The following is a 10,838-nucleotide window of genomic DNA, read 5'->3' as shown; positions in this document are numbered from 1 at the left end:
GAAAGAAGTTATTTATGATTTCATGTTAGTATCCTTTGTTTAATGACATAATATACACTCATCTTTATAGTAGGACTTGAGTGGCATTTTCAGGCTTACCTCTCTCATTTACGTAATTTATTCATCTTGATATGCATGCAAGTGGTGCACAATAATAGTCAAAACTTTGTTTGGGATAAATTTTCATACACAGCCATAATGTGAGACAAACTTAAGTCTGTACAGTAGTGCCAAGAAACAGTAGTTTTGTACTTGCAGTAACAGAATTAGCATTATACTGATATGAAATTACTGTGGTGATAACTGGTTATTGAAATTAATAATGGAGAAATAGTTTTTCTTATTATGCTTTTACCATTATTTCATGTTGTTATTCATATAAATTACATTCGTACAAAGCAAAATCTTGTTACTCTTACTTCGAAGTTTCTATTTTAACAAAAAAAAATCACTATAGTAAGCTCATAATACATCTGTATTTAGTTGAGTACAAATTGGCAAGTTTATAAGAAGTATAAAAAAACATAAGTACATAGATAAATAGTTTCAAATTAATCTTGCTTAATTTGAGCTCTAGCAGATTTGTTTTTAAACTGTGCTTTTAGTTTTAATTACTTGATTTTAACATTGCCATTTAAAGAATCACTAAACTGTAACCTTATAGAATTATCTGGTAAAACTAATCGTACTAAATACTATGTACCAGTTAGCCTTAGGATTGACTTGTTCAATACTGTTACAATTACGTGAAATAAAGCTGTTAATTGGAATTGTTAATTCCAAAGAAAACATGTCTGGCAACCCCAAACTAATATTCTTCAGATTTGATCATGAAGCATTCGCATATCGCATAACCAATTATGTATAACATATTTCTTTATCCTTACTTGCCAAATAAACGTAACTGTTTTGATATACATAATGTTTCTGCATTTCAAAGTAAATGTACAAATTTTTGTGTGTAGAATAGAGTAAAATAGTGTTTGATATTATTTGAAACAAAGGCTATTTCACAGAGAAAAATAACTTTTAACATCTATATTTCTTTACTGTAGCTCTTAGGTGTGCTGCTAGCTTGCTGTTTGGCTAAGAATGTCAACAAGGCAAAATATGAACCTGTAGCTTAAAAGACTGTTTTGGATTACTCTTCTTGTATTGAGGTGAGAAATAAATTTCAGTTATTCATAGGTATTGTTGAATTACATATTTGTACTTAACAACATACAACTTTTACTTGATTCAGTGAATGTCAGTTTGAAATGACTAATTAATATACTTGTATTTCTTTCAAATACATTAGTGTGTAAAATATAACTTATCAAAATGGGAATAATGTCTTGTATGATTCCTATGTAGAAATAATCCAGTAAAAAGCACAAACACACAGCTGTTGTGTTGATAATTCATTTGACTGTATTTTGCATTAAATTTTAGGTATAGGTCATGAATTATTTTTCTAGCCAATGCACTCTAAATAAACAAAAATGTTCAACAGTATTAAACATTAAGTGCATTTTACTTCTTTATCAAGTTTGGTATTGTCTAGTGAATAGCATGTTGAGCTGTGGATTAGAAGGTCCGAGGCTCAAATCACAATGTTCTACTCAACACATTTGATACTTTCAGCTTTGGGGGTTTAATTATGACAGTCAATCTCGTTATTTGCTTAAGAGTAGCTGCGTGAACAGCATTGCTGACTGGTTACTTTTCCTTTAGTTCTTAGTCATCCCACATTTAGAACCAATCCTGAGCTTTAGAGATCTTTGATCTGGCTGTTTAGATTTTGTGTTGCATAAGTACTGTTTCACTTGGAAATACCAATACTTTTTCTATCCTATTGTTTTTACAATTTTAAAGTTGCTTTAACTCTTTCTGGACTAGATGGGTGGTACTGATAGGCCTTCATTTTTTTCCTTCTCACAGTAGTAGAAAGATTAAATATGTGTTAAATTCTGAGTAGAAGATTAATAGAACTATCCATTAAATTCAGTTCTGATTTATAGGTCATATTAGTCAGAGATCACTCTTGTAGTGATTATTACAAATACACTTTTACATATTGTTAGAACAAAAACGTTATTGCATTTAAAAGATTCAGGTATGAATCTGTCTATGAAAGCAACTAACATGAAAACCAGATAAAGTATGTTCAACAAGGATATTTAAATTCATTTTCAAATTAAACAGCAAATGTGATATTGTGGTATTGATTAATGAGGTGTGCTAAAAAAGAAATTACTTGATTGTTGCTATTAAACAATATTTGTCATCAATATACCTTTCCTAGTATAGTGAAGAGGCTTGAATTTGCGTGTACAATTAGTGAATTACTGCCTTTTTGTGATAAGTTGGAATGAGTTTCATAAAGTAGGGGCAAGACAAAATCCCATAGCCACCACAACCACCTGGTGTAAATTTCATTATTAAAAATTGAATTGTAAACCCTTGGTTCCAAATTTCAATATTGTTTTAAAAATAAGTTTTGGAATAAATCTTGCAATTTTCTGATAATTATATACTAGGTTTGTAGCCAAATAAGTAGTTTCTTTAAGAAGAAATATTAGTGAGCAAGGACTAAACATTAAAACTTACCATAAAAATAGGTGGGGGAAACTAACCATAGTGATTTGGCTAGAAATGGTTAAACTATTCTGGTGTTACAGAATAAAATTTTTGTAGACTTGAAATATATAATTTATATAACGTACATTTTGAGAGAAAAAAAAGTGTCTAAAGAAACTACAAAAAATTCATAGATACACGATTTGTTCCTTGATGTTCTAAACATCCTGTTAGATTTTTTTGTCTACCCCTACAAGAACTACAAGTAGTCATTATTTTGAAAAGGCATAAATTACTGTCCAAATCAGTTTCTTTTAGGTACATTAATATAGATATATTATCTGCTGTATCCAAAAGTATTTAGTTGTCACCTATCTGTGTTGAGATTCATTAGAAATTATTCAGATCACATTCTGTCAAATAACATGACAACAAAGAGATATTGGAATAAAACCACTAACAGAGAAGGAAAATCATGTGTACTTTAGGATGGACATTAACATTCTAAAGAAATCAATAAATCTTTTGTTTATAAGAGATTCTTATCTATCCTTACATGTAAGAAGTAAAATTAAGTTTAATTAACCCTTTTATTTTCAGTAGGTTCCCTTTATAGCTAAAAGATTTTTATGTATTGTAAGATTGAGTGTTTGTTTTATGTTGATAAGTATTTATTAGAGGAAAAAGATACTTTATTGAAAATAACTTAAAAAAGTGGCTTTCAACTGGATTAAATAACATTAGAAATTTGAATTTATATCGTGCTCCTTGAAATAACTTGCATTTGGCTTTGTTTAGGAAACTTTTCGGGGTTATGTAGATTTCTCATCCAGTTCCAGGTTATTAGATTCCTTCATATAACCTAAGATAGTTTCTTAGGAAATATAGATGTGTACTTTAAGATGGACAGAAAAATTCTAAAGAAATCAAGAAATGCTTTGTTTATTTTTCATTGTAAATTATATTACAATAAATGATGCATAATAACAAAACAATAGTTATAATTAGATGACTCTTTTTACTTATACTGTTCCTGGTTTATTGTTTTCCATAATTGTCTAATTAATCTATTTAAAATCAGTTATAAGAAATACAACTGATTTTAAGATATATGTAATGCAGTAGGCCTAATCACTAGGTCTGCAAGTTAAAAAATGGTTGACCAAAATGGGTTAGGCATCTAAGCCCTAATCTTTGTGGCAACTAATGTGGTACTGAAAGTTTACAGTCAATAATTGGTTTAGTTAAAAAAATGTGTTTCGAGCAACAAAGACTGACTGTTTGCTGGAAGTCGGGGATTCAGAGAACAATAGGGGTTAATAACAGACATGGCTTGAGAAGTGGATTTCTGAGGAAGGTGGGGGTTTTGAAAACAATAGGGGTTAGGATTTGAGAAGTTGGGGCTAAGCATTGAAAGTTGAAAATAAAACTTGAATGTTCTGTTGGTGATTATTTGGTTAAATGTAATAAACATCAATTTTGTTTGTGTTTCTAATTTTTGTGTATTTTTTTTGGGGGGGGGGGTGCGGGGAGAACTCTGTTCTGGCCAAAGCTTAGTGACCGGGTACCTGGACCCAGTTTTTGGTTAACTTTTATTAACTGTGAATCTCTAGTTATAATTATTATTTTTATTGAAATGTTGGTATTTATATGCAGATGTGCATTCAATACCTGAAAGATGCTCACTAGTTGTGATGGAATTAAAAAAGAAAAGTACAGAATTATGAAATAGTTTTATACTGAAATGCCAAGAGCCACTAAGAAATGCAGTTTGCCTGGCATACTACCTTACAAATATAGAATTATAATTTTTCATTCAAACTTTTATAGCTGATGCAAGACAGTAATTACATTTGTTTTTCAGTGTTTTAGATTTCCTGTTGTAAAAGTTACTAATTTTCTAGGTTTTTTGTTTGCTTCCTATTCAACATTCCTCTGAATATTTTTTTGTACTTATTTGTAGAACAATTAACATGAAAAGTGGTTAAATTACTTTAATTTTTTATATAAAAGTAATTCCAAGAAAATAAAATAAGATATGAATATCGAGTAAAAATTTATATAAGAAATATTTAACATTTTGTGTAAAACACAGCTTCAGCAATTTTAGACAACAAATGGCCTGGCATGGCAAGGTGGTTAGGGTGCTTGACTCGCAATCTGAAGGTCGAGGGTTCAAATCCTCATCACACCAAACATGCTCACCATTTAAGCTGTGGGGGCATTAAAATGTGACGGTCAATCTCACTATTTGTTAGTAAAAGAGTAGCCCTAGAGTTTGGCAGTGGGTGGTGATGACTAGCTGCCTTCCCTCTAGTCTTACACTGCTAAACTAGGGATGGCTAGAGCAGATGGCCCTCGTGTAGCTTTGCGCGAATTCAACACGAACAAACAAACAAGACAACAGATTGTTTCAACAGAATTTGTTGTGACTAAAGTTATTGTTTGGAAATTTACCAACCCACTTAAAATAAATTTTAGCTGTATTTATACAGTTAACTTTATGTTTTCTAGAAAATTTCAGTAATTGTTAAAGAAAAGAAAAGTTATATGAAACATAGTAAGGTGCCTAAACAGAGGTGATCTTAAGGAATACATTGTTTTTTAAGGAGACATTGTGAACAAAAATGCTGTACATTAATATGTGTATGTTGTAATAAAATAGAAATTCATTATTTTGAACAGATAAAACATGATTGTATTTCAACTTCTTTTTAAAATGGCATGAGCTGATTAATTTCAATATACTTGTTCTATCCTGTTCTGCAGTGTGAAAATCAGATCAGATTATCTTGATTAAAAATATTAGTTGTACAAACATCAGGATTTTAAAAGAGATATAGAAAATACTAAGATGATAAATCATCACGAGCATGATTCTAGCAATTTTAGAAAGCTACGTCTGTGAATTTTATATAATTTCATGATGTCAAATTCCATTTTGGAAATGCTTATTTTGATTTCACTGGTTAGAGATGTAACATAATTTTTAAAATTTTACTCTTTTTACATATTTATTGCAACTGTTTACAATATCTAAGGTACAATGTTTTGTTTATCATTTTCGGATTAGCTTAGACAATTTCTTTTTTTAATTGTTGCCAGAAAGAAATATTTTTTATGTGACTATAACAAATATATCAAATTTTCTATTGCACAAGGAGATCTTTTTACATTCGATCATTTTGAGTATAAGTTATATTATTGCCCAGTCTGCAAATCAAGAAGATATGTTTGGTAGGTTGATTCCCAAACAAAACTTTCTGGCACTTTGTTTTTTAAAATTTTGAATAGAGATTTGAACCTCCTGCGATATCTAAAATCTTAATTGCCCACCAGCATGGCTGAATTTGCTTTTATTTTCCAGGCTATAAAAATCCATACTTCCAACCAAAATTCTACACGAAACATGATAGTGGTTGCACATGTTTTGCAATAAAAGATCTAGTACATCAGCTCTATAAAGTTGTTTTCTCTGCAGTTTTCATGAGTTCTTTGATATAGAAAGGATCAATGAAGCTTATTCGCTGCTGTAAGGTGGCAGTACCTGCTTGAACATGAACACTTCTATTATGTTGTGGAAGAGGAACACAGTTTAGCCACCCCCTAAACTCCACATCTTTGTGATTGAACACTATTGAAATGCAAGTTGTTTTGACAGTGCATTATTTTTTAATATAAGAGATCAAGCTTGTTATAAATTTACAATTTTTCTTTTTTCTAACTTGAATATCAGAAACCATGACACCCCTCTGTAGCCTACCTAATACCCCAAATTCAACATCATCCACTTGCAGACTGGGTATTTATAAAAGCTGTTCATGAAAAAAATCACAGGCTCTTGTTTATCAAATGTACATCTGTGAGTATGATTGAAAGTACTTAAAAATCATTTGATTTAATTATATTTATTTTTTATGTGTTTTGTATTTTTCAGATGCAGCTTAAAGTCACAAATTTTGAACCTTTCAAAATTCTTAAATCAACTATTCTGTACTCTTTTGTGTTTTATTTAACCTTTCAACAAATTATAGCCTTTTATTGTGAAAATGAATACTTCTTACTTCATCTGTTATGTGTTAAAAAAAATAATTAATTTGCTTTGCATGTTGCAGTTTTCAAAATGAATACACAGTATACTAGATGGTAAAATTAACATTTATTAAATAGTTTTGTTGTATGTAAAGGATGTGATGGTTTAGTATTAAATGTATTAGGTTACTAATAATATAATGTGATGTTCTGGTAGAATTACAATAATCTGGTATGAATCATTTATTTATTGCCATTATAAATGTTGTCTGCCAGAGTTAATTAGTTTCATTGATGTGATTCCTAGTCATTTTCTTTGTGAAAAAGTGGTATACATTTATATATATATATTGTACATTTTTTCAGTGATAATATTTAAATACGCTTATTAAAATACAAGTTGTTTAAAGTTATGGTCAAGTTGTCTTATTGATATGAAATTATATTTTATAAGTTTTACTGTCCTGTACAACTATGAAAATTTTATTCTTTATTTTCCTTACTTAGAATCTTGCATAATTAAAAAGCAATTATTAGTTTGTAATTTTTAACAGTAAAGATGAAAAATTGATGCATCTGAAATTTAAGTTTTCGACATTGTGAAATATAATTAGTTTGTTTTGTTTCTTTTGCAAAGAGAATTTAATATAAATAAAGTTAAGCATGCTAATGTTTAAAAATATTGGTGTGTTTCAAAGATAAGCTCAAAAAAATTTGAATTCAAAACAAAAACAGTCATTACACATAAATGCTTTGGATAACATTTCCCAAATATTGAAACAGATAGTGTTCTGTTACAGAAACTGTCATCAAACTTAGCTATGAGCAAGTGTTAGATGTTTAATTATAGTATCAGTTTTACCTTAGAATTGCCCTATTTATTTATTTTTACTTTATAATGTACATTTAAATCTATTTATTTTGTTTATGTGTAAACTATTTTTTTTTTGCATTTATGCTAATCCCATTTTGTTAGTGATGAATAATAGAATGACAACAAGTATTTGACACGTGTGTGTGTGTGTGTGTTTGTGTATATGGTAACAAACATTTAATTCTTGAACATTTCAGAATGTACATACTCCATCTTCAGCAAGCTATATTGAACAGGGTAAAATCCAGACTAAAAGGATGAAGTCAATTAAAAAAACAAGAAACAATAAAATAGTGCAATAGTTCTACCAGTATTATACAAGTTATTCAAAACAGACTTAATTGTAGAGAATTTGTTATTATTTAAAGTTGGGAGTTCATTTATGATAGATAAACTTTCTTTAATCAAATGTTCAATATTGGATGATCCAGATGAGATGACTTTAAAATTTTTGAACTTTGTTACCATACACACATGTCAAACATTTGTTTTGTTGCTGTCATTCTATTGTTCATCATTTTGTTAGTCAACTGGGGTAAATGGTATATCCTTTTCTTTAAGAAAACAAAATAGACATTTTCTTTTTGGTGTATTTATATATATGTATGATGGTTATGGTTGTTGAGAAAAAGAACTGAAACCTTGGTTTAAATATTGCAGATTAAATTCAATGATATTTATTTTTACTTTTATGGGTGTAAAGTATACATTTTCCAAATAAGTGTTAAAAAAATGTTAAGACATTTTCTAAAATATGTCAAATCAGTGTAAATTGTCTCATTCAGACTTTCTATTATTTGGATAGCTAAAATTTTATGTGGTCAAAAAAGATTTAGCAGCTTCTGTTGGTGTTATTGGTGAATATCATTTTTGTGATTTCAGTTAGTGTTAAACTGTAGTGAATTTTCTTACTGTTTAAACTTTTGTTAGTGCTTAGAAGTTAATAATTCTGACAGTAGTTTGATCATGCTGGAAATCTATTATTGTGGTAATATTGCAGCAAGGTACACAAAATCATTTTGAAGTCTGGTCTTATTCATCAGGATTACACACACATGTTTTAGGGTACCATGTTTTTTTGTTCTATTTTTTAATACTTGGGAATACCTTTTTTTTAAATTAGATTTTCATGTTAAGGCAAACAATGAATGTTTAAACTGTCCAGTAACTGCAATATAGATCCTAGTAGTCAGTTAAAAAGTAAAATGCAACAGGCATGGAAATTTTATGAATAAACTGTATTGATTAATAACTTGCACGATTTTTTTCCACTGCAGATAGTTGTGATAATATTGTAGAAACTATGTAATATATAAAGTTGCATTTCATGTATTTACCACGAACTTAAAAACTACATGGCTTGGCCTTACCATACTTTTAGTTAACATTCAAAGGGCTTATAGAATCCTTATATTTAAAAATCCAGCATCTATTATTATTATTACTATCATCATAAAGTCAAATGAAGGAGAGTTTAAAGGATTTATTCAGAAAAAAATAATTTCTACCAGAAGCTCAATATTAAAATGTTTAGTCTAGAACTGATTTGGTAAATTTGTTGGGTCATAATTACTTTACATTTAATGGTATAAACAAAATTTTAGGAAAACTATTGGATATGACTTACTCTTGAAATATGACAATCCTTGCAATGAAAAAATATAAATACTTGAATATATATATCATACATATTTGGTAGCAGAAGTATCAATAGATGGTGTGAGTAAATATGTGAAATGATTTTGTCACATGCAAAAATATTAAATATTGGTGAATTTTTGAGTAACTTGGTGCAAATTTCCACTAGGCTCAATATTGTTTATTGAATAGTATAAACAAATTAATATATTTTAGAATAAAACTTGTCCGAACCAAAGAAAAATTGGATAGTTTGATTATTTGTAATCTTTATTGAGTTTTATTTCATACAACTTTTTTTAATGTATATTTAAAAGCAACTGTGTTTGAAATATCCAGAAATTACAAGGATTCAATTTAAGTTTGATAAACTCTAGTAATTTGTTTATGAATAAAACTTGCTAAGTCTAAATCAAAATAAATTAGATAGTTTGTGATTGTTGGTAATTTTGATTGAGTTTTCCTTTATACAAATTTTTGTTTCTAATAAAGTTTAGTAATATTGTCAATTCTGTTTTGTTAAAATTATGAAAACATTTAGTATCAAAAAATATTTTATGCTAAATTGATTTTTGAACTTGCACGTTTTTCTAACATCAAAATGTTTGTTTTCATTTTCTAGTATTACTATAATTATACAAATACTCCCAGTATTGAAAAGTTTTGTTTTCAGTTTTTGATATAATCCTATTTTGTAGTTAATTTTCTTTTGTGAGTTGCATCCAGCAGCACTTGTAATTTAGGTCACAAAGATATCTAACATTCTCAGGATTTTTTGTGAAAACAATCTTTTTCTTTAGTTTATATAGACTTAGGATAAAGAATTCCAATGACTATTGCTATCATTTTAGATCGTTGAAATATGTATAAGAATGAGATTCTAAAGAACTTTTATGCCTAAATTTCTGGTAAATTATACTTTCATCTAGAGCAAATATTAACTTTTCCTTGTCATTATTAAGTAATGTATTGCTGTATGTGAATATGTATCTTCTGCTTCAATCGAATAAACATCTGGATATGTAATTAGCTTTGTTTGTGATCATTGAATGAACTGCTACAACTGAAAGTGCATAAATACACAAGCTAATTCTACTATTACTAGTATAAAATAAAATTATGGATTTTACAAATTGTACAAAAGTGTGAAGTTACTATAACCATCTGAATCAAAAGAAAAACTATTAAAAATACATTAAAATAAATTTTTCACTAAAGAATTTCTTTAATCCAAATTTTGGTGTCAATTATGCATGACTGTCTTCCAATTGTTGAAAGACAGTATAAAGCTACTTGGCAAGAATTACTAATACAGATAGAGAGTACCAAGAATTCCCTCTAATTTCCAGCATTATATTTGTCCAGAAAAGTGTTAACATTAAAGTTCTCATTTGACATTTAAAGTTATAATTAGCATAATAATGCTTAAGTTTTGTAAGTAAAAAAAAACTTGATATGCCTATAAATTGATTCCTACCAAATACTGACAATAACTGTAGAAATCTCCACATCAGCATCAATCGATCATTACCTATAAACCTTAACATTTATAATTCATCAGATATTTTAAAATACTAAACTACAAAATATACAACCATCTCTGGTTAATTAAAGCTGTATTCTTGTGTGTATAAAATAATCAAACATCGCTCTATTCTGAAACACTTGACATTTATAAATTTTTAGCATATTTTACTAACCATGCTTGTTGAGGCGTAATTGTTGCTATTTC

The 10,838-nt window shown here is 28.5% G+C and overlaps 1 protein-coding gene across 1 annotated transcript in view; it reads left to right on the top strand.

Annotated features, from left to right (window-relative positions):
• Positions 1-10,132, top strand: part of LOC106472947 (tetraspanin-7-like) — a 35,451-nt gene extending 25,319 nt beyond the window's left edge. Inside the window, exons 7-8 of the mRNA XM_013933620.2 lie at positions 1,056-1,160; positions 6,500-10,132. Of these exons, the coding sequence (XP_013789074.1) occupies positions 1,056-1,127 (72 nt within the window). The 3' untranslated portion in view covers positions 1,128-1,160; positions 6,500-10,132. The remainder of the gene's footprint in view (positions 1-1,055; positions 1,161-6,499) is intronic.
• Positions 10,133-10,838: the final 706 nt, after the last annotated feature.

The sequence above is a fragment of the Limulus polyphemus genome, unplaced genomic scaffold, assembly GCF_000517525.1.
Source record: "Limulus polyphemus unplaced genomic scaffold, Limulus_polyphemus-2.1.2 Scaffold125, whole genome shotgun sequence".
Classification (NCBI taxonomy): domain Eukaryota; kingdom Metazoa; phylum Arthropoda; class Merostomata; order Xiphosura; family Limulidae; genus Limulus; species Limulus polyphemus.
This window is presented reverse-complemented; position numbering and strand designations above follow the sequence as displayed.